This window comes from Ceratosolen solmsi, unplaced genomic scaffold, assembly GCF_000503995.2.
Source record: "Ceratosolen solmsi marchali unplaced genomic scaffold, CerSol_1.0 scaffold1, whole genome shotgun sequence".
Lineage (NCBI taxonomy): Eukaryota > Metazoa > Arthropoda > Insecta > Hymenoptera > Agaonidae > Ceratosolen > Ceratosolen solmsi.
In genome coordinates this window covers 10,643,309-10,668,066 of record NW_011948415.1, presented here as the reverse complement: position 1 = coordinate 10,668,066, position 24,758 = coordinate 10,643,309, and the positions used below count along the sequence as shown (strand labels likewise).

General features: G+C 33.8%; 1 protein-coding gene across 1 annotated transcript in view; it reads left to right on the top strand.

Moving 5' to 3' along the window:
• LOC105368803 (putative glutamate synthase [NADPH]) overlaps nt 1-24,758 on the top strand; it is a 48,624-nt gene that overhangs the window by 23,202 nt on the left and 664 nt on the right. The window contains 29 exon segments of the mRNA XM_011507932.1: nt 5,970-6,098; nt 7,189-7,319; nt 8,617-8,743; nt 9,213-9,338; nt 9,613-9,756; nt 11,745-11,833; nt 11,930-12,134; nt 12,440-12,600; nt 13,624-13,729; nt 14,875-14,997; nt 15,340-15,342; nt 15,811-16,007; nt 16,479-16,578; nt 16,671-17,005; nt 17,254-17,494; nt 17,770-17,907; nt 18,086-18,271; nt 19,025-19,474; nt 19,989-20,189; nt 20,306-20,695; nt 20,920-21,248; nt 21,340-21,788; nt 22,135-22,504; nt 22,592-22,857; nt 23,239-23,636; nt 23,725-23,967; nt 24,061-24,228; nt 24,500-24,613; nt 24,699-24,756. Coding sequence (XP_011506234.1) covers nt 5,979-6,098; nt 7,189-7,319; nt 8,617-8,743; nt 9,213-9,338; nt 9,613-9,756; nt 11,745-11,833; nt 11,930-12,134; nt 12,440-12,600; nt 13,624-13,729; nt 14,875-14,997; nt 15,340-15,342; nt 15,811-16,007; nt 16,479-16,578; nt 16,671-17,005; nt 17,254-17,494; nt 17,770-17,907; nt 18,086-18,271; nt 19,025-19,474; nt 19,989-20,189; nt 20,306-20,695; nt 20,920-21,248; nt 21,340-21,788; nt 22,135-22,504; nt 22,592-22,857; nt 23,239-23,636; nt 23,725-23,967; nt 24,061-24,228; nt 24,500-24,613; nt 24,699-24,756 — 5,968 coding nt within the window. The 5' untranslated portion in view covers nt 5,970-5,978.

The window sequence follows — 24,758 nt, the reverse complement described above, 5'->3', positions numbered from 1 at the left end:
TTTTAATCGAGAGTATAATTAATTATTGCTCAAGGCTTAAAGGCTTTAAAGAGAGAAACTTGGGTGCACAGTGCCCTAGAGATATTCGTTCAGTTTATTAAATGTGCCAATAGAAGACTATCGATCTTGAGAAAAATTGAAAAGAAATATGAGCGTATTAAAATAATTTCATTTTTATGTGTAATTAAAAAAGTAGGCATATTCAACCGCCGCATTTCTTCGTTTAATTATTAAGAGTTAAATAAACATTCCTATTTTCTTATCTGAAATTTTATTCGCAACAATAATCTACAAGGGCATTGATTCGGGAATCCAGTAAATTGATTTTTGATAAAAACATTTAGTGTCTTGTTTTAAAAAGAGGATACAAAAATGTAATAGAAACAAATGACATACTTAAAATTTGTTTAAAAAAATAAAAAAAATAAAAAAAAAAAATAATTATTGTTCATAAATGCATAAATTATTACTAGTAAAAAAAAGTTGCATTTAGCCCCAATACCTCAAGGATCAAAATGCTCAACATCTTATTTATGACTATATTATTTAAAAATGCCTTTTCTTAATGTGTTTATTACAAAATATATGCATTATTATATAATGTATTACGTAGTTATATGAGAGAAAATATAAACATTAATGCGGATTAGAAGAAGAAAAAAAGACTATGAAAACTCCAAATATTTAATTTGACTTATCAAAAAAGGAATAAATTTATGATAAACAAAAGTAAGAAATCTTATAAGAATTTTTTTTTTACCGTTTTATCCTCTTCATAACTCGAATTACAATAATTAATTCTCGCATTAAAGAAATATATCGCCAACAAAAATGTAAAAATGTGTCAATAATTATTTAATTATCTGAAATGCACATTACGAAATCCAAGAACTAAATATATTGTATTTGAAGAAAAGTTTAGCGCAATACCCTTGAGTTTATAAAATTAGTTGATACAAACGTAAACGAGAGAGAGAGAGAAAGAGAGAGAGAGAAATTGAAGCTCCTAAAATTATGAATTTCTTAGATGTGTTTGCTCTTTACGTAATCCATTTGACTACTTTTACTGAATTCATATTATACGCAAGTTTTTTTTATTTAACACTATGGCCATGAATTAGCATGAAGGAAATGTTCCAAGAATTTGAGTAGTTCGATAAGTAATAACTTTATCGTCTGATAACTCAGTGTAAATATCGTACCATCGGTCAGTATGTGCTTAAACAATAATATTCCTTCCACATAGACTCCGAATACTGGAGAAATTTTCTTCCGTTATTTATTAGAAATTACAATTAACCATATATGGGTCTTTATTTGAACTATGCAAATAATTGTTTTATATCAAATAATTGTTTAATATATATTATAAGAGTTTTTTTTTGTAATATTAAAATTATAAAATCCATTTTATATAAAAAAAAAATATATATATATATATATATATGTATTATTTACACGCGAATTATCTACGCTCGTAATTACGTGGCCAATAAATACGAATTTACAAGAATTAAAAATGCTTAATAGACTAATTTTGCTTAAAGTACATTTTGCTCTAAACGAGTCCTTTTCACGAACAAAAATATTAAGCTAAATATGAAAAAAAATGATTATTTACTAAAAAAAAAATACACTGATTATCGTTTTAGAATATGAGCATAGTTTTGTTGGATATAACAAATCATCCTCGCGGATTAAAAGAAAAATGATAATAATTTTTATTACGTATTTGTTACATTAAATTACTAATTAATATGTCATTCTACAATAACAAGCTCTCTTTAGGAACATTAAAATTTCACACGTAATAGTAATAAAAAAAAACATAATTATTTATTAAATAAAAGAATAATCTATTTTTTTACTCTCAACGTGTAATATTTAATCTTCAAAAATTCATTAATACCAATATACAAATATTATTGAATATTTCTTGTTTTATAATTAAAAAGTCTTGTGGAATTATAGCAATATATTGCTCTTTTACATTTCTTACCAAATTAAAGCTTAATAAATGGCATTTAATAATTTATTTGAATTGCATGTATGAATGATAGAAGACATCGATTAAATAAATATCTAATACATCAATCAACTATATCAAATTAGTAATCATTATTAATATTGAATGTAATTAATAATTATATTATATATAAAGCGTTAAAAGTTAAACATTTTTTACGGTGTAGGTATATGTCAATTTTATAATAAATCTTTAATATTGAACAAATCTCGGTAATATAAAATGAGTATTACATTAATTAAAATACAGACGTAATTGCTTATTAAATGAACCAATGATATTGAAATTGCATAAATTTAGATGAACATATTATAAAAAGTTAAGAATGATTTTACACTTTACAATTAAAAAAAAAAATGCGAATATTCGAGCTCGTGAAAGCTTTCATATAAACATTATTATTATTATCTCGATAAAAAATTGTAATTGTAAAATATTAGAGATAAATCGACATTTCTAATTTAAAATTCAAATTATTCGAAAGTACATATTTTGCTTATAATTATAGTGTGGATTAAAAACTGATTAAAGAATTTTAATTTAATTTTTTTTTTTTTTTAACAGTGACTGTATTGTTACCAAATTTTGTGCGCGCGCGCGCGCGCGCGTCTGTGTGTGTAATATATCTTCTAGGTTTCTTTCTTATAAAATACTATTTTCGAGATAATGTTTAATTCGTTTTATTGTTTTAACGGTACGAGACAATAAGCCAATCATTTATGTCATTGTATAAGTAAAGTTATCTGCAAAAGCTGTATGTAAGCTTATATAATCTTAATTATTTCCGAAAAGATTGATTTTTCGAGCAATAGTTTATCACTTAACGTAAAACATTTTATTATTACACATTTATGTATTTTATTTAAAAAATATTAAGTATCGTTTGTGACGAATGTTAAATTATTAAAAATGTTCTTATAAACATTGGTAATGGGAACATTTAATCAAATTGGTTTTGTACTAATGATTTTGCATTTGAATACATAATATTGAAAGAGAAAATTATAATTTTGTAATATTGAATAATAAAAAAATACTTTCGATATATATATATATATATATATATATATATATATATATATCGGTATCTTGCAGACTTTCTCGAGAGGTACTTCAATTTGTGATGATTTAATAAATTGTCACTTGAAGCTTATCCGAAAGAAATCTAATAAACAGCGTGATATTTCTCGAGTAAATCATCTATTTTTATATAACTTTAATAATTACAATATTAATACTAGCTATTTTAAATCTAATTAAGTGTTGATTAATACAACAAGTTGTATAAAAGTCTTGATAATGTAAAGGTTAATAGTTAAGAATTGTGAATCATAAATACAAATAGAAAATTATATTCGTAATAAGATTGCAAACTGACCGAGTCTGTGAACAAATACGTTTCATACAATATGACGATTGCAAGCGACGAAGTTGAAATTTTAGTAGATAAGCTATTATAAAATATTCCATAAAATTTAGAAACAATAATGGTATCGTATTTATTCACTTCATGAAAAAATAAAATTTTTTCCTGTTAAATGTTATCTTAATGAAATTCCAATTGCCAATAGAATCCCGTTTTGAAAATAAATTTAATATTACTTAATTTAATAAAATAAAATATCTTTAATAGATATTATTATTGAATAGGCATATCAAGAGGAAATGGAGGTTTGAATCTTTTCAATTGTTGTTATCAAAACTATTAGTATTTTCATCGTCGCTTTACGCCTATAATATTTTAAAAATTAATTACCAATGTTCAAATGTATTCGATTTATACTTTCAAATTAAAAGACAAAAGAGCTATATGAAGTAGATGACGTTGGACCGTGATTAGATCATTTAAGGAATTGTAATATTTTCAATCAATAAACTCTAGTTGTTAATTAAATTTGACAGAATCAATATGAACGCATGAATCGTATTAACAAATAGTGATTTTTGTGTTGCTTTGGAATGTTATAGTTGCCAAAATTTAAAGCAAACTATTTATATTTTCACTTTTTAAAGACGTCGTTAGTTTTTGTGTGTGTGTGTGTGTGTGTGTGTGTTTTAACTATGCTCTGAAAAATAATAGTACATGAGCTCGTATGTAAAAAGGTTTAAATATCAATTAGAAATAAATAGTCTCTCGCGATAAAGAAGAGAAAATTGTTTTAAACGTGTATCATCATGTTCATAGTATTTAAATAATTACTAAAAGCTATAAATACACAAATTGATAATAATATTTTCAATTATTTAACCGATATCATCATGTTTTAATGAAACAAAAGACAAAAATTGATATAGTATATTTAATATTGTAAAAAGAAAAAATTAAGACAATTTAAAATCTTTAGTCTATAGTTTTTAATTCTACCAATTTAAAATATTTAAAAATTTTCAATTTTCCACCGAGATTTGCATTTTACTGTTGAGGAATGTGTACAATTGCAAAAATAAATTATCAAATATACGTCAAATAGGAAGCATCAATTTGCTTTTTTCAATTTCTATTTCGTCTTATGTAAAATTAAATGCATTATCTTCGTTAAAACAATGACAAACTAAAAGCGTAATGATGGGTGATGTAACATTTTTACTTTTTCAGTTATTCGGTAGCAGCACCACTGCACGGATGTTACATTGTGATTCATGATAATTTATAATTATTTGTGGAACTATTTTTGAGAAATATGCCATGGCTTTAGACAGTTTTTACGAATTATTTGCCATGTTGGCTTTCTTTGCATTTCTCATGGCTGCTTTTCAAGATTTTTTAACCAATCATTGGATGATACTTATATCATTAATTCATTACAACTGTGATAAAAGTATTATAAAGATATTTTTTTTATGGTAATTAAAGAACAATGACTACTATGTCGTTACCCTTCGATTACGTAGATTAGGTTTGTGAATAAATTTTCAACGATACTTTGTATTACGGGCGAAGTAATTATACAAACATTTAATAAATTATATATTAAATGTTATATTGAATGAAAAAGATATTTAGATAAAGATATATAGAATATTTCCATGATGATTTGTTTCAACAACGTGGCCATTCTTTCAGTAATTTAAACAATTAAAAAAATTAAATCCTTTTCGTGGTCCGAAACATTGTTTAATATTAAACATTCGATAAAATTAATTATTATCCATTAGTTAATGTATTTATTATTATTATGTATTATTTCACGAAGCTTCTTAGTCTCGATCTAAACGAAAGTTAAAATTTTTTCATTTTTTTTTTCTACTATTCTGATGATTATATCAAATTATTATTATTTTTAATATCACTAAAATTTGTAAATAAAACAGTCGGACTGAAAAATCAAAAAAGCTCAAAATTGATTGATGAATAAATGCGCCTTCGCATTATTAATGAATAAAGAAAAAAATGCATAAAATATAACACCGTCGATTATCAAAATTAAATTACAATTTAATTACTTTTTACAATTACGAATAATAAGAGTCATAAACACGCATTGTAATAAAGCATCATCTACTCATATAGAAAAATGAAAACGGAAGATCGATGCCATCTTGATTTCCGGCGATTCAATACTATTTAGAATAAATAAACAATATACTTACTCCCAGTAATTTACATTGGCCTGCTCGTTTATTCTAACGTCTACCAATCGCCGCAAACTGCCGCACTAAAGTTCAAATGACCAACCAACGTAACCCAATGAAAGACAACTAAAATGCTATCCCATAAAATTGTAAATACGTGGTGAGTACGACAAGGTTGCGTGACTAGACTATACTCATAATTTGATAAAAATGATGGTTATCCTTGGTCGCATCGTAATGGACATTACATTCACTGGTCTGCCGATTAAAAAAGAAAATGAAAAAAACGAGAGCAAAAAAATAGAGCGCATAATTTCGGCTAGGTTGATGCGCCGGTCATTCGGCTAACCTCGACACCATCACGTTTCAGGTTTCAAGTATGAACTACGGCGAGCCTTGGTCACTTCCTCAGAAGCAGGGTCTCTACGATCCGGCCCTCGAGCACGACGCTTGTGGCGTCGGCTTCATCGTCTCCATCGACGGCACCAACTCCAACAAAGTGAGTATTTCGCCTTCGAGATATGCCGCCGCCGGCACACGGGAAAATCTTGTCATTACGCCCCACGATCTCTCGTAAATATACGTTTATTAGCGCGACTTTGGCCGTTGATTGTTAGTCACGTCACTTACGCGCATTACCGAGCATACCATCCATTTTCCTTTTCTTTTTTTTCTTTTTTTTTTTTTTTTTTTGTTTTTTTTTTTTTTTTTTTTTTCATTTTATCTTTAGCAGCGACATCGAAAACGACGACGACAGCCACGCATTTTTCCCGTGTTATGCATCGCTAATGTATTAAGCTGTCACTGCACTGCTGTTTGATCGAGTCGCTCGATTAGTGACAGCCACGAGTTATGAAATTTGGCACTTTTTACATTTCGCTGTTCGCGAGTGTCTCGTCCATAATAATAAACCCGTTGACAGTACCGCGAATATATTGTCATAATTCATGGCTAATTAAAACAAGATAATTTACAAAGGCTCGAAATGACCGAGCTCTCATACGATTTATGATTGACTACAATGAATTTTACGCGCTTGCTATTTAATTGCCGAGGATCTATTAACGCGTCCTTGGTCGTTTTATTTATTTATTCATTTATTTATTTGTTTATTAATATTGGACGGCAAAAGGAGGACATGGGAGTCATTAATTTGTCACGAATTCATTACATCTATTGGCATAGTAGACCTTGGCCAAAGTATCTCCTATCTCGATATCACTCGGTTCGATATAATTGCGCGTTTATTCGACTCTGTGTGCTCGTTCCAACGATTTCCGATGATTTTGATGTTGCGAAAATATTACATCGTAGCTTATTGCATAGCCGCGTATAACGTCGCGTAGGGACCAACGTTGATTTGTCACTCGCCTCACACTCCCCCCGCCCCACCATCATCCATAATCCATCATCCATCATCCATCATCCATCATCCATCCTCGCCCACAATTGTCAATTGTCAAAGGTGGCAAATCGGAAGATTCCCGAATAGTGTGCGGAAAAGTTTGCAGTCGAGCTCTTCCGTGTACACGCGGGAAGCAGCGAAGCTCAAAGGAACGTGCGCTAAAACGAGCGATTTGTCCTTTTAGATCTTGCGCGATGCCGAGGCCCTGTCGGCCCGCATGAACCACAGAGGCGCCTGCGCTTGCGACAATGACACGGGCGACGGCGCCGGTATCCTCTGCGCCATACCACACCAGTTCTACGTCCACGATCTCCGGTACGTCTAGCCATCATAACACTTACAACTATTTTCAGCACGAGGTCGAGCCCCCATCCCCCCTCACTGTCTTTCTCTCTCTCTCTCTCTCTCTCTCTCTCTCTCTATCTATCTATCTATCTATATATCTCTCCCTCATGCCCCTCCTTCATCCCCGGGTTAGGCCCAGTAAGCCCTTGATGACCCCAAGCCCGAAGAGCACGGAGCCCTCGGACGGACGCTGCCGCTGGACAAATTTCATCTCGAGATTTTCGGCCGCTAACGATGCGCCGTCGTCAACGCCACCGCCATCGTCGCCGCTGCTGATAACGTTTGCGGATCATCGCATTCTTAACAGTTCGGGGAGGCACGTGGTCGTGACTCGCGAGCTACACTCTCCTTATCTCCCGAAGATTATCGTAAATAGCGCGCCGCCGAAACCGCGCGACGTGTCTCGTCTCGGCAACGTTGACCTAGTAATAGCCTCCAGTCGCGGCTCGTCACGGCGAACATCGAACTCGGCCGGTCGTTGGTCCAAGGGGTCCGAGATAACGTGCTCGGAGCCAAATTCTTCGACGCCTACGTACCATCGACGCACAGCGTCTGATCATCTCGATCGCTTAGCGCGCCGCGACCTCCCGCTCTCTACATCACTACATTATTACCATTGTCATCACCAGCGTCATTATTATATTATTACTATTACTATTATTATTATTATTATTATTATTATTATTACTATTATTATTGTTGTTGTTGTTGTTGTTGTTGTTGTTGTTGTTGTTGTTGTTGTTGTTGTTGTTGTTGTTGTTGTTGTTGTTGTTGTTGTTGTTGTTGTTGTTGTTGTTGTTGTTGTTGTTGTTGTTGTTGTTGTTGTTGTTGTTGTTGTTGTTGTTGTTGTTGTTGTTGTTGTTGTTGTTGTTGTTGTTGTTGTTGTTGTTGTTGTTGTTGTTGTTGTTGTTGTTGTTGTTGTTGTTGTTGTTGTTGTTGTTGTTGTTGTTGTTGTTGTTGTTGTTGTTGTTGTTGTTGTTGTTGTTGTTGTTGTTGTTGTTGTTGTTGTTGTTGTTGTTGTTGTTGTTGTTGTTGTTGTTGTTGTTGTTGTTGTTGTTGTTGTTGTTGTTGTTGTTGTTGTTGTTGTTGTTGTTGTTGTTGTTGTTGTTGTTGTTGTTGTTGTTGTTGTTGTTGTTGTTGTTGTTGTTGTTGTTGTTGTTGTTGTTGTTGTTGTTGTTGTTGTTGTTGTTGTTGTTGTTGTTGTTGTTGTTGTTGTTGTTGTTGTTGTTGTTGTTGTTGTTGTTGTTGTTGTTGGACGCCATTGTAGAGAGCTGCATGGAATTGAGCTACCGGAGTACGGTCGCTACGCCACTGGAATATTCTTTCTGGATAAGGCCAGCCATAAAGAGGCGGAGGCGACCTTCGAGAAGATTGCTCGAGAATGCAATTTAAGAGTAAGTCCTGTTTGCTATTTTAATATTTAATTGGCGGCTTTAATTGCTCGTAACGTAAATTGCCATGGTTTTTATAATATGCGGTTGACCTTTGGAATGTTATAATCTAACCTTACTTAATGTTTCGGGACACACGTGCTTGGCTTGCACGCCATGTGCACTAAAAATGGTCGTACGTGAGAGTTGGGATTGCGCGCGCGAATCTATCGCAAGATTAGCATTCGCTCCCGTCTACTCGAGTTTAAGAACAATGTCGTTGTGTTTGTGAAATTTAAACGTCGAGTTCATCGACTAACAAATGGTCTATTATTACGATTATTGTGGTTATGGTATATTTAGGTTTTAAATAGCAAAATCATTATGAGATTGGACAATGTATTCTATTGAAATTTTGAAAATATTAAGCATCCTGAAGTTTAAAGTCGATTAAATAAAAGACATGGCTGATACTATTTTCTCTCTATTTCAGGTAATTTGTTGGCGTGACGTCCCTACGAATAATGTTCACATCGGTGAAGTTGCGAGAAAATCGGAACCTTACATGCGTCAGGTCTTTATAACTGGTGATCAAGATATCGAGACTTTAAATCGTCAGGTACAAACAAATCGATTCACTAACAAAATATTTATATGAATTTATTTTTATATATCTTTGCTACGAAGAATCACTTTACTCGCGTAACTTACTCGATATTGTTAATTTTTAATTATTAATAATGCATGCGCCCGCGAATGAGCATTAAATTTGTAATTATCGTAAAATATATAGTCTGTTTAAAATTAAAACTCATTCATTGTATTTGTTATTCGTTCAATGGAAAATTATTATTTCATTTTTTTTTTTTTTTTTAATTAATTTTAATTTTAAGGTATTTATACTGAGAAAGAAATCGTCGCATCTAATACCAAAACCTGGCTTAAGGTACTACATTTGCTCCTTGTCTTTAAAAACTGTCGTTTATAAAGGACAATTAACAGCTGATCAATTATGGCTGTATTTTATCGACTTGAGGGTAAGTGGAATTTTTATTTAATTATCAACCTTTTTTTTAATCCAACATCACGTAACCCTTATTTTTTAAACAAATATAATTGTATAATATAAGTTGTATTTAATACCGAATGGAATTCAATATGTGTATTGATTATTAACAATCTTATGATTCAAGACATTCAAGTGTCTTGTCAACAAAACAAAAACGAAAAAAAAAAAAAACAAATAATAATCAACAAAACAAAAAGACAAAAAAAATAATTAAATACGCTATAAAACAGTTTTATTTTATATAATTTCCAAAATCATATGTCTTATAAATGCGGTGACTTTGAATTTATAGATTGTCCATCTACAGATTTTCTATCTATAAAATAATATTCTTCGTTTAGGCAGTTTTATAAAATAATTCTTTCGTTCAAGTTATATGCTAGTTATTAAATAACAAATTCGTCGTCGAAATTTTATACTAATTCAATTACTCTTTATCGACCATTTAATTTTCCATTCTATATAATATTATTCCTTTCAATTGTAAAACTGAGAAAATAGTTCCAAAAGAAAAAACCATTATAAAGTTCTTGCATTCTTGTTCGCTGATTTTTTCTGCAATAATCAAATGACATCTCATACCATCGTTAAACATTATCGGATTAAACTTACTATTATCAAAATAATTGCATAAAGTAATTAACTTACATTAAAAATTGCTAGCCTTGGTCAACAATCATTGCTGTACTCTCGTTTAATTTTTGTTAGTTTCTTTCTTTTCTTTTCGTTCTACAACAGATTTCTCCACATCACGTATTCTTGTCCACTACTACACATTACTAATAAACCTTGATAAAGTCAGGTGGCTCTAAATGTACACAAACGGTTGATATAAAATTTTTGATACTAGGTGCTTCAATTGTCCAACGTCACTTATAAGCTTAAATCACATTAAATAACTTTTCCATGTAAAAGATAGATAAAAAATTATTATAACAACTAGCGTAATTTATAAAGTGTTATACAACTCTGAAGTAGTGCAATTGAACTTGAAACATGATATCAATTACAAAATTAATTTATTCGAGGATTGGTAAAAACTTTGAATATTAATTTGAATCAGCCGAGCAATAAGCGTCGAAGTGAAATATTGTTTATATCCGATATTGTTACGATTGCTCTTGTTATAAAAGTCCACGCGTGTGGTCGTAAAGACGTTCGGTTTCGAGAAGGTAATTGTAATAATTATCATAAAGGACACAGAACAAAATCTTGTTTAAAAGTGATATTTGATTATTTGACGTTAAGAAATTATAAGAAAAGAATAATTAATTAATTTTTATGAGTTTATTGTATAGAAGTACAGGATTTAATCGTAAAAATAGGAAACAGTACGAGATGAAAGATAATGAAAAAAAAAACTTTAATGGATGTTGAAAATTCGTTAACATAAAAAGTAAAAGTTATTAAGCAGAAACTGTTTTGTGCGGTGAAATAAATATTTCTCTCACAAATTTCATAAACTCGACGTTTATTTCTTAAACAATATGATCGATCAATTAAGCAGAAAATTTAATATCCGTTACAAACTACAACTCACTTTTATAAAACAAGCTATCTTATTTTCTGTATGCATTAGTATATAATAGCACGCGCGCGCGCGTTGTTTATTCATATTTATTAATAATACAGATTTTTAAGCTTTATAATTAAAGTAACACTTTTAGCATTCCAACGTTTCCAATAAGTTGATAATTTCAGCTATTTTATAAAAGTATTGTTTACGTTTATCTCCGTATAATGATGTATATAAAATGTTCATTAGTAGGTGAAAAAATACCACTCGAATAAGATTCTATAAGAATATTTATACAAAAACATTGTAATAATGTAATAATAAAAATTTATAATAAGAAGCGGCACACGTATAAGTCATTATACACGCATAAGTTCGAAATTTATTCGCATCCTTATTTACAAGCATGTAAAAATTGATATTTTTATTAAACATTATAGTCACCGAGATTCGAAACTTACCTAACGCTAGTGCACACGCGCTTTTCAACCAATACATTCCCAAGTTGGGAGAGGGCACAACCATTACGGTAAGTAATTTTATTGGCCATTGCTCGCTAAGACTCTTCACGAATAAATCTATAAAGTCCAATTTATCCTCGGCTATATCGATGATCAAACTTTAGATTACTCGCTCACAATGGAGAGATCAATACGCTACGAGGTAATGTGAACTTCATGAAGGCTCGCGAGGGTGTGATGCGCAGCAGCTTATTTGGCAATCAATTGAAGGATCTTTATCCGGTTGTGGAGCCGAATCAATCGGATTCTGGTTCGGCGGATTGCGTCCTCGAGTTCCTCGTTATGGCTGGACAACGATCTTTACCCGAGGTGTGTTATTATTAATTATTATTAATTATTATTATTATTATTATTATTATAATTAAACCTATCGACGCGCTTCATTTGAGCAGAACATGTGACAATTGACGTAGCTGCATACTTCCATTGATATTTATTTAATATTGAGTTTTGTAATCGAGCATCCTTGACATATTTTTATACGGCATATATATATATATATATATGCTATTAAGAATGCTTTAAACATGAATCCGACATAGTTTTACCGTATTCTACGTGCACTTGCTAAATTATAATAGCCTAATGCAGTCCTATGTTTACTAATGATTCAGGCTGTAATGACTATGGTACCGGAAGCTTGGCAGAATGACATAACAATGGCAACGGAAAAGCGAGACTTTTATCATTACGCGGCTTGTGCGATGGAGCCGTGGGACGGACCGGCGCTTCTCACCTTCACCGACGGTCGCTACATTGGCGCTATATTGGACAGGTAGAACTTTTGTACTAACCCGATTCTGCCTTCGTGGGCAGCTTACAACCACGTGAACCATGGAAAACCATATATGATGGAGATATCACGCAAACTTTACGAGTCGTTATTACGTAGATTAAGTATAATAATCGTTGTCGACGCATTCATCGACGAATCGCTTCAAGTTGACACATTAACGAGTCTTTTTATTGGCCGTCGACGGGACCGGCATAACCCTTTCGTAGCTTTTACAAATTGCCAAAGAGATCGAGAATCGCTTATTCTTTAACTATTCTCCCCCCCCCCCCCCATTTTCTGTAGATAGTGTTTATGACATCATCGCCTTGCGTAAAAGATGCACTTTACCTTATCGATCCCTTATCCATATATAATCCTTTGTTATAATGCTTTAATAAAACGAAGAGGGTTTTGAGATGACCGTCGAGCGAGTATGTCAATAAAAAGCAATAATCATAAGCGAATAAGCGCAAGCAACGAAGCTAATGACTCGTCAAGTTTATCCCTTTATAGCAAAAATATTATCAATTTAATTAAATGACAGTAGAAGGTATTTTGTGTGAAACGACAGTGGTTTGTAGCGACAATCGGATGGTTCATCGATGTCTGATCTTGATCGAGCGCCTTGGGCGTCGGTCGACACAGTGAGAGAGGAACCCGGAAGAACTCGTGCAAGCATTGTCGTTCGCTCCTATACCGCTCTGCGTCGTTGTAACGCACACGTACGCGGAATGGGTACTAAACTCATGCATGTATGCGACGCTCGAGCACAGTGAAAAGGGGAGAGAGCGAGTGAGTGCGCGTGTGTGAGTAAATGATAGAGAGAGAGAGAGAGAGAGAGAGAGAGAGAGAGAGCGAGAGCGAAGAGTTTGTGCGAATGCCAACAGGAAAGGCAAGCGAACGAACTGAAAAAGAAAGAGCGAAAAAAAATGAGGCAACGATAATTCTCGAGTCGGTTTTTACAGCGCTGTAGAGAAAGAGGTGTAGTAATACAAAAGACTTTTTTAAATTTTTGTTTGGCAGAAATGGCCTGCGCCCGTCGCGCTTCTACGTCACTAAGGATAATGTGATGGTGATGGCATCCGAAGTGGGCGTCTATGATACTCCGCCCAGCAATGTTATCCTGAAGGTAAACATGGAAGTAATGAGTCAAAGAAATACGTATCTCTCCAGAGAACAGAGATAAAGAGGCCGAGAGAGAGTGGGGGGGGGGGGGGGGGGGGGGGGGGGGGGGTGAGAGAGAGAGAGAGAGTGAGAGCGAATGAGCGACAGCAAGAGACCACGATGATAGCGAATGAATGTGCGAGTGAGTGAGTGAGTGCGAAGGGAGGAAGAGAGAGCTTAATGTCAATGGATTAATGAAATTAGAAAATCCCGTGTGCCTACGAGATAATAATGGGCTTATCTCTAAATTAACCAAGGCCCAAATTCTCGTGGCAATGCCGAACAATCACACCAGACTGATGTACGATTATCTCTTATTCTCAGGCTTGTTAATTCAACACATTAACCATAACGGTTCCCAATCCTCTTCACATATCTCCTCCGTATTGCCTTGAATACAGAGGAGTTAAAGCTATAGGGTCAAGAAATTCCGAGGACTTCATTTACTGGAGGACTGCTGATTGGGGACAAGAATCTACGAACAATGCGTTTATTGTAATTTTTTGTAGCGGATTTGTTGGACCAAATTTACAAGCGACATCGCTTATGCATTATTCGTCCGAATCACTTTCAACTTTCAACCCATTTCTTGACACATTTTCATTTATTTAATTATTTATTTTTTATATTTTTCTCTTCATAGATTGCACTTATCTTCATTGTTGGACGTTTTTAGCGTTTATATTAATTATAGAACTCTTTGATCAATGATTGTTATGTGAAAATAATCTACACGCTTGTCAAAAGTCTTTATTTGAATTTTAATGAGCAGCTCCTTTGCACCGATATTTCTTTCTCATGACAAACTTGCACATTAATCACATCTCATATAAATATAGGTGACCAAAAATAAGGAACAGCCTTACGGCAAAGACATTGTGATTCAGTGAAACGAAAAGTGTCATTACAAAGTGTCTAGAATTTATAAAATAGAAGATCTCATTGTATTTTAATTTATTTTTAATTATATCATGTGTTTATATGTATAATTTATGTCATCTATGGACTAGGTTTGTATAGAGGAGTAGGACCGTTATCCAGTGCTGTTTTATAAATGTTTACCAACTCGGGGTTTTCATCCACAAATGTTTATAATTATTTTATTTTCAGAGCCGCTTGAAGCCCGGAAGAATGTTGCTGGTTGATACCGAAGGAAAGCAAATCATTCAAGACGTGGAACTTAAACTGACAATCGCCCGAAGCAGACCTCATTCTCTGTGGTTAAGGAATCAGGTATAATTTTTATTTAAAAAGCTATTTGCAATGTATTTATATATAGAAAGAAAAAAAAAATTAACATTTATTTGTTGTTTTGTCTCTTCCTTTGTATCGGTTTGTTTGTTTTTGTTAAATGGTAATGAAGTACTGTAACATAATTTTCACATTTAATCTAATCACAATTGTTAATAAGCATTGATTAAAAAAAAAAAAAAAAAAAAAAATTGAAAAACGATATAAAACGAGACGGGATAAAAAGACGGGAACAACTATAAAACATTAATTGGCAAATTGTTAATTTAAAATGGTTTTTTTCCAATTTCTCCATATGCTGACCGTCACTGGTGTTTTTAAAAGATGGTGAGTTCAGATAAATGTCATCTAAATTCGTATGTGTGCTTTTTTCTTTTTCAAATTGGTTTTATTTCTATTTAAAATCAATCACTACATGTCAATGGTAACATTTTTTCTGTTCTCCACGATTACATAATCTCACACTTTTCCCTCTCATCTGTCCTAATATTCAGTGTATCGTAGAATACATAACATATTTTATGTAGTAATTTATATTCAATAAATTATATGATCATATAATTTTTTGTTTAGTTATTTTATTTGTTATATAGATTTCAAAATGTTGATTTAGTTTACTGGTAAAATAGAAGTCTGTTGTTTTATTTTGTCTTCTTCCTTAATTTTTTATTTTTTAATTTTTTGATCTTAAATTACTTTATATTATTTTACTTAGTGATTGCATTAAAGATCGACAAATACTTCTTTATATATATATATATATATATATTTAAATTTGTAAAATTTTAAATACAGATCACGATGAATGATTTGCGTAATTCCCACACTAACCGGGACAATAGTTGTGTGGAAGATAGAACCAGTGATGCTGTAGTCACCAAAAATGGAATTTCAGCTGTAAATAGAGTCTGGGGTGGAGACAAGCGGGTTGCTTTATTCGGCTATACTATTGAGACTATTAACTTACTTCTTTTACCCATGATTAAAACCAAGTAAGTAATCAAGAAATACGTTCTTTAAATAATGATATTCTTTCTAATAATAATAACAAAAAATAAAAAATAAAAATAAAAAAAAATTTTAGATTAAACCGTAAGAATGTTAAATTGAATTTGCAAAGAAAAATGGTCGTTTAAATTTATTAAAAATAATAGTTAAAAATATGTAAAAACTTATAACGAATTATTTAATGTGTAATTTTTAAGTTTTGTGTAAGTTCTTTGACAAGAGATTTAAGAAAATAGATGCGTTGAAGCCAACTTAAATAGAAAACTAATTGTATTGATTTGAATTATTAATTCATCCTGCAGTACGAAATTGTTCCTTTAAAAAGTACGTGCCCCCCCCCCTATCCGGGGTGCAAAAAACAATAAGAAAAAATGAAAAGAAAAACGTCCCTTGGTGAAATAGTAATTGTTAAGTAGGCATATAAATATTCTCATAATAAAATAATTTTCTTTTAGGAAGGAGGCTCTTGGTTCTATGGGCAACGATGCGCCATTGGCATGCTTGTCAGAATTTCATCCATTACTTTATGAATATTTCAAACAACTTTTTGCTCAAGTAAGTGAGCGTTGATGAGTAGTCATATTAGTAGTCGTAATAGTTACAAAATGTCGTTACGATATATTAATTTCTTCCGTTTGTTCTGATAGGTAACAAATCCGCCGATCGATCCATTTAGGGAAAAAATTGTAATGTCACTTTTATGTCCGATCGGTCCAGAGAGCAATATTTTGGAGCCCAATGAAATGTATGTTCATCGTTTATTTTTAGAACAACCGATTATATCCCTGCACGATCTTGAAGTAATAAAAAGTACCAATTACCGCGGCTGGAAGTCTCAAATTATCGATTGCACTTATCCCGTAGCGGAAGGACCAGCAGGATTATTAAAAACATTGGACAGAGTTTGTAACGAAGCCAATGCATCCGCCAAAGCAGGATATCAACTTCTCATTCTATCGGACCGGCAAGCTGGCCCTGAGAGGTACAAATTCTTTAGAGACGTTATGCGCATTTCTTGTGAGATTATCAAATCAATGAATTTCTTAATTAATATTTTAATAAAAGAAATGCGATCAAAATTTAAGTATATAATTTAAATCATTGTATTTTGTTGGGAATTTTATTTTTCAATGCTATAATAAATAGTATGATTATTTATTATTATTATTATTATTATTATGTGATATTGAATACCGTATGGATTTAATTATGATGAATTGTTGATTTTAGAGTGCCTGTAAGTATTTTAATGGCACTGGGAGCCGTTCATCACTTCTTAATCGAAGAAAGACAGCGCATGAAAGTTGGTCTTATTTTGGAAACCGGAGAAGCACGAGAAGTACATCATATATGCGTATTACTGGGATACGGTGCGGATGGGATTTGTCCGTATTTAGTATTTGAAATGGCCAAAAACTTAAGAGCGGATTATGTCTTAGATGAATCAATGACCGACGAAGTGATTTTTAAAGTAAAAATATTTGTAATACATATTATAACCTCGTTCACATCTTCAATTATAAGTCTGAATAAACAGTATAAAAACTAATGATTATAAAATGGATCCAATTCATGAATTGTTAATGATTCGATGCTTGTTATGAAAAGTTTTTTTTTTTATGTTTGTTCAAATTCTCTTTCTCTTTTAACATTACGTTTGCATATATATATATATATGTATATATATATATATATATATATATATATATATATATATTGAATAATATTTGCTATTTATTATTGTAGAATTATGCCGAAGCTATGGAACGCGGAATAGCTAAGGTAATGGCTAAGATGGGAATATCAACACTACAGTCTTATAAAGGAGCTCAGATCTTTGAAGCTGTTGGAATATCAGATGAAGTAATTGAGAAATGTTTCAAGGTGTGTAAAAATTCTGAGCTTCCAGAAAAAATAGTGTTACTTTATCAATGATTAGAAACTGGATCCAATTAATGATTTTTACTGATTCAAATTCCTAATGAGACTTTAGTAAGACAAAAATTGAATGGCTCTACAACTTGAAGAAACTCCATATTTAAACTGTATTTTCATTTTTAAGGGCACCTACTCACGAATCGGTGGGGTGAACTTTGACATATTGGCGCGAGAAGCTTACGCCAGACATCGAATGACATATTGGGATGACAATTTCGACACTGTAGTTATTAATAATCCAGGAGTTTATCATTGGCGCGCTGGTGGAGAAAAACATATTAACGATCCTCGAAGCATTGCTAGTCTGCAGGTAATTTTTGTTTCCATCGTTCTTCCGTTTATTGTACAAAAATTAAAGGTTTTCTCTCTTTTTCTTTATTCTTTTTTTAATGCGACTTTGAAGCGAATTGTTTGGAAATTATTTTAATTTTTCTTAACTAACTGTAATAATGCAAATAATACAAAATAATCCTAATTTATTAATGGGACACTTACTTTTCTAAATTCAAAGCGCATGATATTGTGGCTTTACAATTAATTACCTCTAAAATTCTTTTTTCATTTGCAAATAATTTATTAATTACTTTTTTTATCTTAAAGTATTCCGATAATCGAATGACAAAATTGGATTTTTCAAAAAATTCTAAATAATCTGACCACTTAACTAATTGATATTTTTCTTTACTGAATTCACGTACATTTAGAAAACTTTTATCCACTCTCAAAATCACTTGCTATTTGTTTTTTCAATTTCAAGAGTTTATTATAAGTCCCACAATTTTCATTCTCATTTGTATTATTGAATATTGCCATCGGTTCATTGGAGAAGAAGAAGAATAGGAGAGAGAAGAGAAGAGAAGAGAAGAGAAAGCTTCAATCTATTATACTTGCAAATTTATTCGTTTCAAAATCAAAATTATGTAAACACATCGTAGAAGTAATTTTTATATCACTCTCGTGTTATTTATACCTATATGCCTTTGACATCGATCATCCTTCCATCAATACAAAAAAAAAATCGCATTCAAAGGGAAAGCCTTAAAAATTAAAATATTATCCGCAGAACTATGTTAATACGAAGAATTGGGCTGAGTACGAAATTTATCGCAAAACGTCGATGGAAGTCGTTCAAGCTTGTACACTCCGAGGACAGCTTGAATTCGTAAAGGATAGGACACCGGTTGACGTATCATTGGTGGAGGATGCTTCGAGCATTGTCAAACGCTTCGCGACCGGCGCCATGAGTTTCGGTAGCATATCCTTAGAAGCTCACTCGACTCTCGCCATCGCCATGAATCGCATTGGCGGTAAATCCAACACTGGCGAGGGTGGCGAGAACCCCGATCGATATCTCCATCGGGATGCACAATTTAACAGACGTTCGGCAATAAAGCAAATTGCCAGCGGTCGTTTCGGCGTCACCTCCAGCTATTTAGCCAATGCAGATGACCTTCAAATTAAAATGGCTCAAGGTGCGAAACCCGGCGAAGGCGGAGAACTCCCGGGCTACAAGGTAATACATTTTAATCCGGATATCTTTCATTTCGTGCGCACACCCGTGAACCCCGGGGAATCGATTGTAATGAATATTTTCCAGCAATTCCGTTGTTCGGCGTCTAATTGATATAGCGAGGACGCTGTTATACGAAAAAGTCATTAAATAATGTGTGACTAAAGGCCAATTTTTTGAAATAAAATCTTGGTTATCACTAGTTCATCGCGGTGCTGAAGTCAGAGCAGAATATTAGCGGCCGTCGAACGAACATCAGTTTTCCAGTTTCTAATATTGCAAAAGTTCGCATCACGAGCTTACGCTTTTGAAATAAAGTTCCATTTTATAGACAAACATACGCACGCGCGCCCGCGCGCGCGCACACACACATTATATTTATTATATCTCTAACAAATCCCGTTATATGTATAAAACACTTTCTCGAGACTTTCTTAACAAATTACAGCGCCACTTTGGCAATACTAGAAAAACAATTATGGAACCATATCGATATCGATATCGATTTTTGCTCTAGGTAACCGCTGATATCGCCGCCACGAGACATTCCGTGCCAGGTGTAGGCCTCATTTCTCCTCCACCACATCACGACATCTACTCGATCGAAGATTTGGCCGAACTGATTTATGACTTGAAATGCGCAAACCCGAATGCAAGGATATCGGTAAAGCTCGTCTCGGAGGTTGGTGTTGGCGTCGTCGCATCCGGCGTGGCCAAGGTAAAAAAATAAGTCTACAATGCCGCGTGAAAGCAATCGCCAGCAGAGCGATGATAGAACCGACGTGTAGGGGCAAGTCAGGCTCGAATGATTAATGAGCCTCGATCGTGTTTTAGGGCAAAGGCGAGCACGTGGTGATTTCGGGACACGATGGCGGTACCGGGGCAAGCAGCTGGACTGGAATAAAATCGGCGGGCTTGCCGTGGGAGCTGGGAGTCGCCGAGACCCACCAGATCCTTACCATGAATAATCTCCGCTCGCGTATGATCGTGCAGGCGGATGGACAAATGCGCACCGGCTTCGACATCGTCGTGGCATCTTTACTGGGTGCCGACGAGTTCGGTCTCAGCACCGTCCCTCTGATTGCCATGGGTTGCACCATGATGAGAAAATGCCATTTGAACACTTGCCCCGTTGGAATTGCCACGCAAGATCCCGAATTGAGAAAGAAATTCGCTGGCTCTCCCGAGCACGTGATTAATTTTTTCTTCGCTCTCGCCGAGGAGGTAAGCTACGTTTTACAGCAATTTGTTTATGTTTCCGTTGCTATTTGTCTCGCAAATAGTCGTTGCTTGATTGGTTTTGTATGGTAGCCGGTAGGCTGGTATTATAAAAAATAAAAAAATAAAATGGGGTGGGGGGGGGGGAAGGAGGAAGTAAAACTCTATTATTAAATACGTAAGCTTTTGCTTGAAACTTTAAACAAATACATATGCCTTTAATTGTTTAGGTTCGCTTAATTATGGCATCATTGGGAATCACCAAATTTCAAGATCTCGTCGGTCGTACGGATTTGCTTAAAATTCGCGAGAATCTCGCAACAGAGAAATCGAAAACACTCGATCTCTCGATGATATTGCGCAATGCCCTGTCATTGAGACCTGGTGTCAGCATCAAAGGCGGAAGCGTCAAGCAGGACTTTCAGCTTGAACAGAGGGCCGATAACGAGCTCATTAAAAAGATTTTTCCCATTTTAAATAACGAGCAAAAGAGTATTGAAATGACTATTAATAATGAAACTAGAGCGTTTGCATCAACATTAAGCTATCATATCTCGAAGTACGTATGAAATATATTGACCCTAACAATATCTCATTTTCCAGTCTATTTGTCTGACTTTTTGCCAATACTTTTAATGGGCACATTTTAGGAATTATGGAGAGGCAGGTCTCCCAAAAAACAGTATTAATATCAATCTAAGAGGCTCTGCGGGACAGAGCTTCTGTGCTTTTATGACTAAAGGGATCCATGTGACTTTGGAAGGAGACGCTAACGATTATGTCGGAAAAGGTCTTTGTGGCGGTGAAATTGTGATATACCCACCCAAAGAATCGGAATTCAAATCGGAGGCTAACGTGATTGTAGGGAACGTATGTCTTTACGGTGCGACCTCGGGTCGCGCATATTTCCGTGGCATAGCCGCTGAAAGATTCTGTGTACGAAACAGTGGAGCTGTTGTTGTTGTGGAAGGTGTTGGTGATCATGGCTGTGAGTACATGACCGGTGGATGCGCTCTTATTTTAGGATTGACGGGCAGGAATTTTGCCGCTGGAATGTCCGGTGGTATTGCATATGTCCTCGACATATTAGACAATCGATATTTGAATATTTTGATATTGTGCTACTAGTGGGTAATTGTATTAAAGTAAATATGAAAATATTTTAAAATAAACTGAGTGATGTAAATTTGATGTACATCTCGTTTCATTTGCCTATTTATCGTGTCTGCTCTTCTCCACATAACAATCGAGCCATCCATAATATTAATATTATTCATATTATTATTGTTATTATTGTTATTATTGTTATTATTCCAATTATTCCAAAGAATTGGCAATGCTCGACGAAAGCTTTAAAAATGGAAAGTTTCAAAATTAGATGAACTAGTCAGTTAGTTAATTATGTGGATAATTTGTGATGTACATTGTTCTTAATGTGTGTATTATTTCTAGCAAATGCAATCAAGAAATGGTTGAGCTATTACCACTTAATAAAAAGGAGGATGTCGATTACGTTCGGCAGCTCTTGGAAGAATTCGAAGAGAAGACGAAATCCTTGATTGCCAAAGAATTACTCGACATTTGGCCAGAGCCCATTAACCGTATTTTTAAAGTATTTCCATATGAGTACCAGCGAGCCTTAAAGCTGTTGGAAGAAGAGAAAATATTGAAAGAAGAGGAAAAATTGAAAAAGGAAACGAGCGTAACGGATTCAACTACATCCGTGAATAATAATATCCAAAAAGAGGCTGTGATCGATATAGAAGATGTGGTAGCTGATGCTGATGTAGCGCAAAAAAAACTTGATAAAATTAAGTAAGAATTAAGTAGGGAAAAATAAAAGTAAAAATAAAAAAATAAAATGAATGGATATTTATAAATCTTGTGTACAATTATTTACAGAGGCTTTGTTAAGTATAAGCGTCAAACAGGACATTATAGGGAAGTGGAGAAACGAGTGGACGACTGGAAGGAAATATACAACTTTGAAGGTGTGAGAAAAGGGCTTAAAGTTCAAGCTGCGAGGTGCATGGAATGTGGAGTTCCATTTTGTCAAAGCAGTCACGGTTGTCCCCTTGGCAATATTATTCCTAAATGGAATGATCTTGTATTTCAGGATAATTGGAAGGAGGCTCTTAATCAGTTGCTACAGACTAATAATTTCCCAGGTTAATAATACCTATCGTTAGCAAAAATATAAAACAAAATAAAATACCAAATTAGAATTTATTACATAATTTACCGCATTAATGGAATTTTTATTTGCAAATCTAGCAAAAGGCAATTCAATTCGAGATTCATCGCATTTAGTCATTAATATTCTAAAATTTTAATCTTACTAGCGCATATTCTTAATAAAGTTCTTAATAAATGCTTAAGTTTACATTAAAAATAAAAATGTAAAGTCAAATTTTATATGAGCATTTGTATTAATGTTGTTCTTATTTTAAAAATAGAGATCTTCCATATACAAGGGGAAGATGTATTTGCTATGATTATGTAAGAAATTTCGGCATTAAAATGTATTGGAAAAATTATTATGATTTCAGAATTTACGGGCCGAGTGTGCCCAGCACCGTGCGAGGGTGCTTGTGTACTGGGAATATCCGAACCCGCTGTCACTATTAAAAATATCGAATGCGCGATAATCGATCACGCGTTCGAGCAGGGCTGGATCGTGCCACATCCACCAGAGACGAGGTCGGGCAAAAAGGTTGCGGTGATTGGGTCTGGACCATCGGGACTCGCTGCTGCTCATCAACTTAACAAAGCCGGACATTTAGTCACGGTATACGAGAGGAATGATCGCGTCGGTGGACTCTTGCAGTATGGCATTCCTACGATGAAACTGTCGAAGGAAATTGTTCAGAGGCGAGTTCAATTATTGGCGGATGAAGGCATCGTTTTTAAAACGGGCGTTGACGTTGGCAAGACAGCTTCGGCACTGGTAAATTATTATTGCACAGCACTGGCCGACCCCAATGCACCTAAATAAGATAAATATATATCACCATCGTTATCTTACATTCTATTAGGAATTGAAAAGAGAGTACGATGCTGTTTTATTATGCACGGGAGCTACGACGCCGCGAGATATTGAAATTCCCGGGCGTGAATGTCAGGGGATTTATTTTGCAGTTCCGTTTCTAGAGCACTGGCAAAAGCACCAGATGGGAAAGACGCCGTTGAAGACGGAGCTAATGGCCGAAGGGAAAAATGTTATAATCATTGGTGGTGGAGATACCGGCTGTGATTGTATCGCGACATCCCTACGACAAGTACGACACGTCATACATTAAGAAATATAATGTTAATTGCTTGCTTGCCACGCGTGGCCTCTACATTAAATTATTGTCTTTCGTTTTGAATAGAAAGCTAAGTCGATTGTCACTTTTGAAATCTTACCAGAGCCGCCAAAAACCAGAGCGGTTGATAATCCTTGGCCACAGTTTCCCAAAATATTTAAAACGGATTATGGGCATGAAGAAGTTATTCATAAATTTGGCACCGATCCACGCAAATTCAGTACACTTAGTAAGGTACGGTATTTACTGGCCTGTTATAAACAAATTGATACACAACTTTCACTCCCAATGTTTTTCCTAAGAATGTTGTCGTTGTTATCTCGCTGTATTAATCCTTGATATAAATGTCTAGTGATGATGTCGATATATCGGATATAATAAACTTATCGAGATTCTTTTAAAAATTTTCTTTTCTTTTTTTGTCTTAACGTATAACGAATTAAAAATTTGTTGTTGTTGTTGTTGTTGTTGTTGTTGTTTTTAATTATTTTTGTAATTATTACAGGCATTTTTACGAGATGAAGCGGGCAGGGTAACCGGCATCGAAACAGTTAACGTCAATTGGGAAAAGAATAATGCCGGTCAATGGAATATGCAGCAAGTTCCTAATTCAGAGAAGGTGAGAAGAAATTAAATTATTTTCCATGGCGTAATTTACATATCGTTAGACACATAATAATGTAATAATTTCAATTTCCATGCAGACGTATGTATGTGATATGGTTTTAATTGCAATGGGTTTTATACGCCCGGAAAGATACATA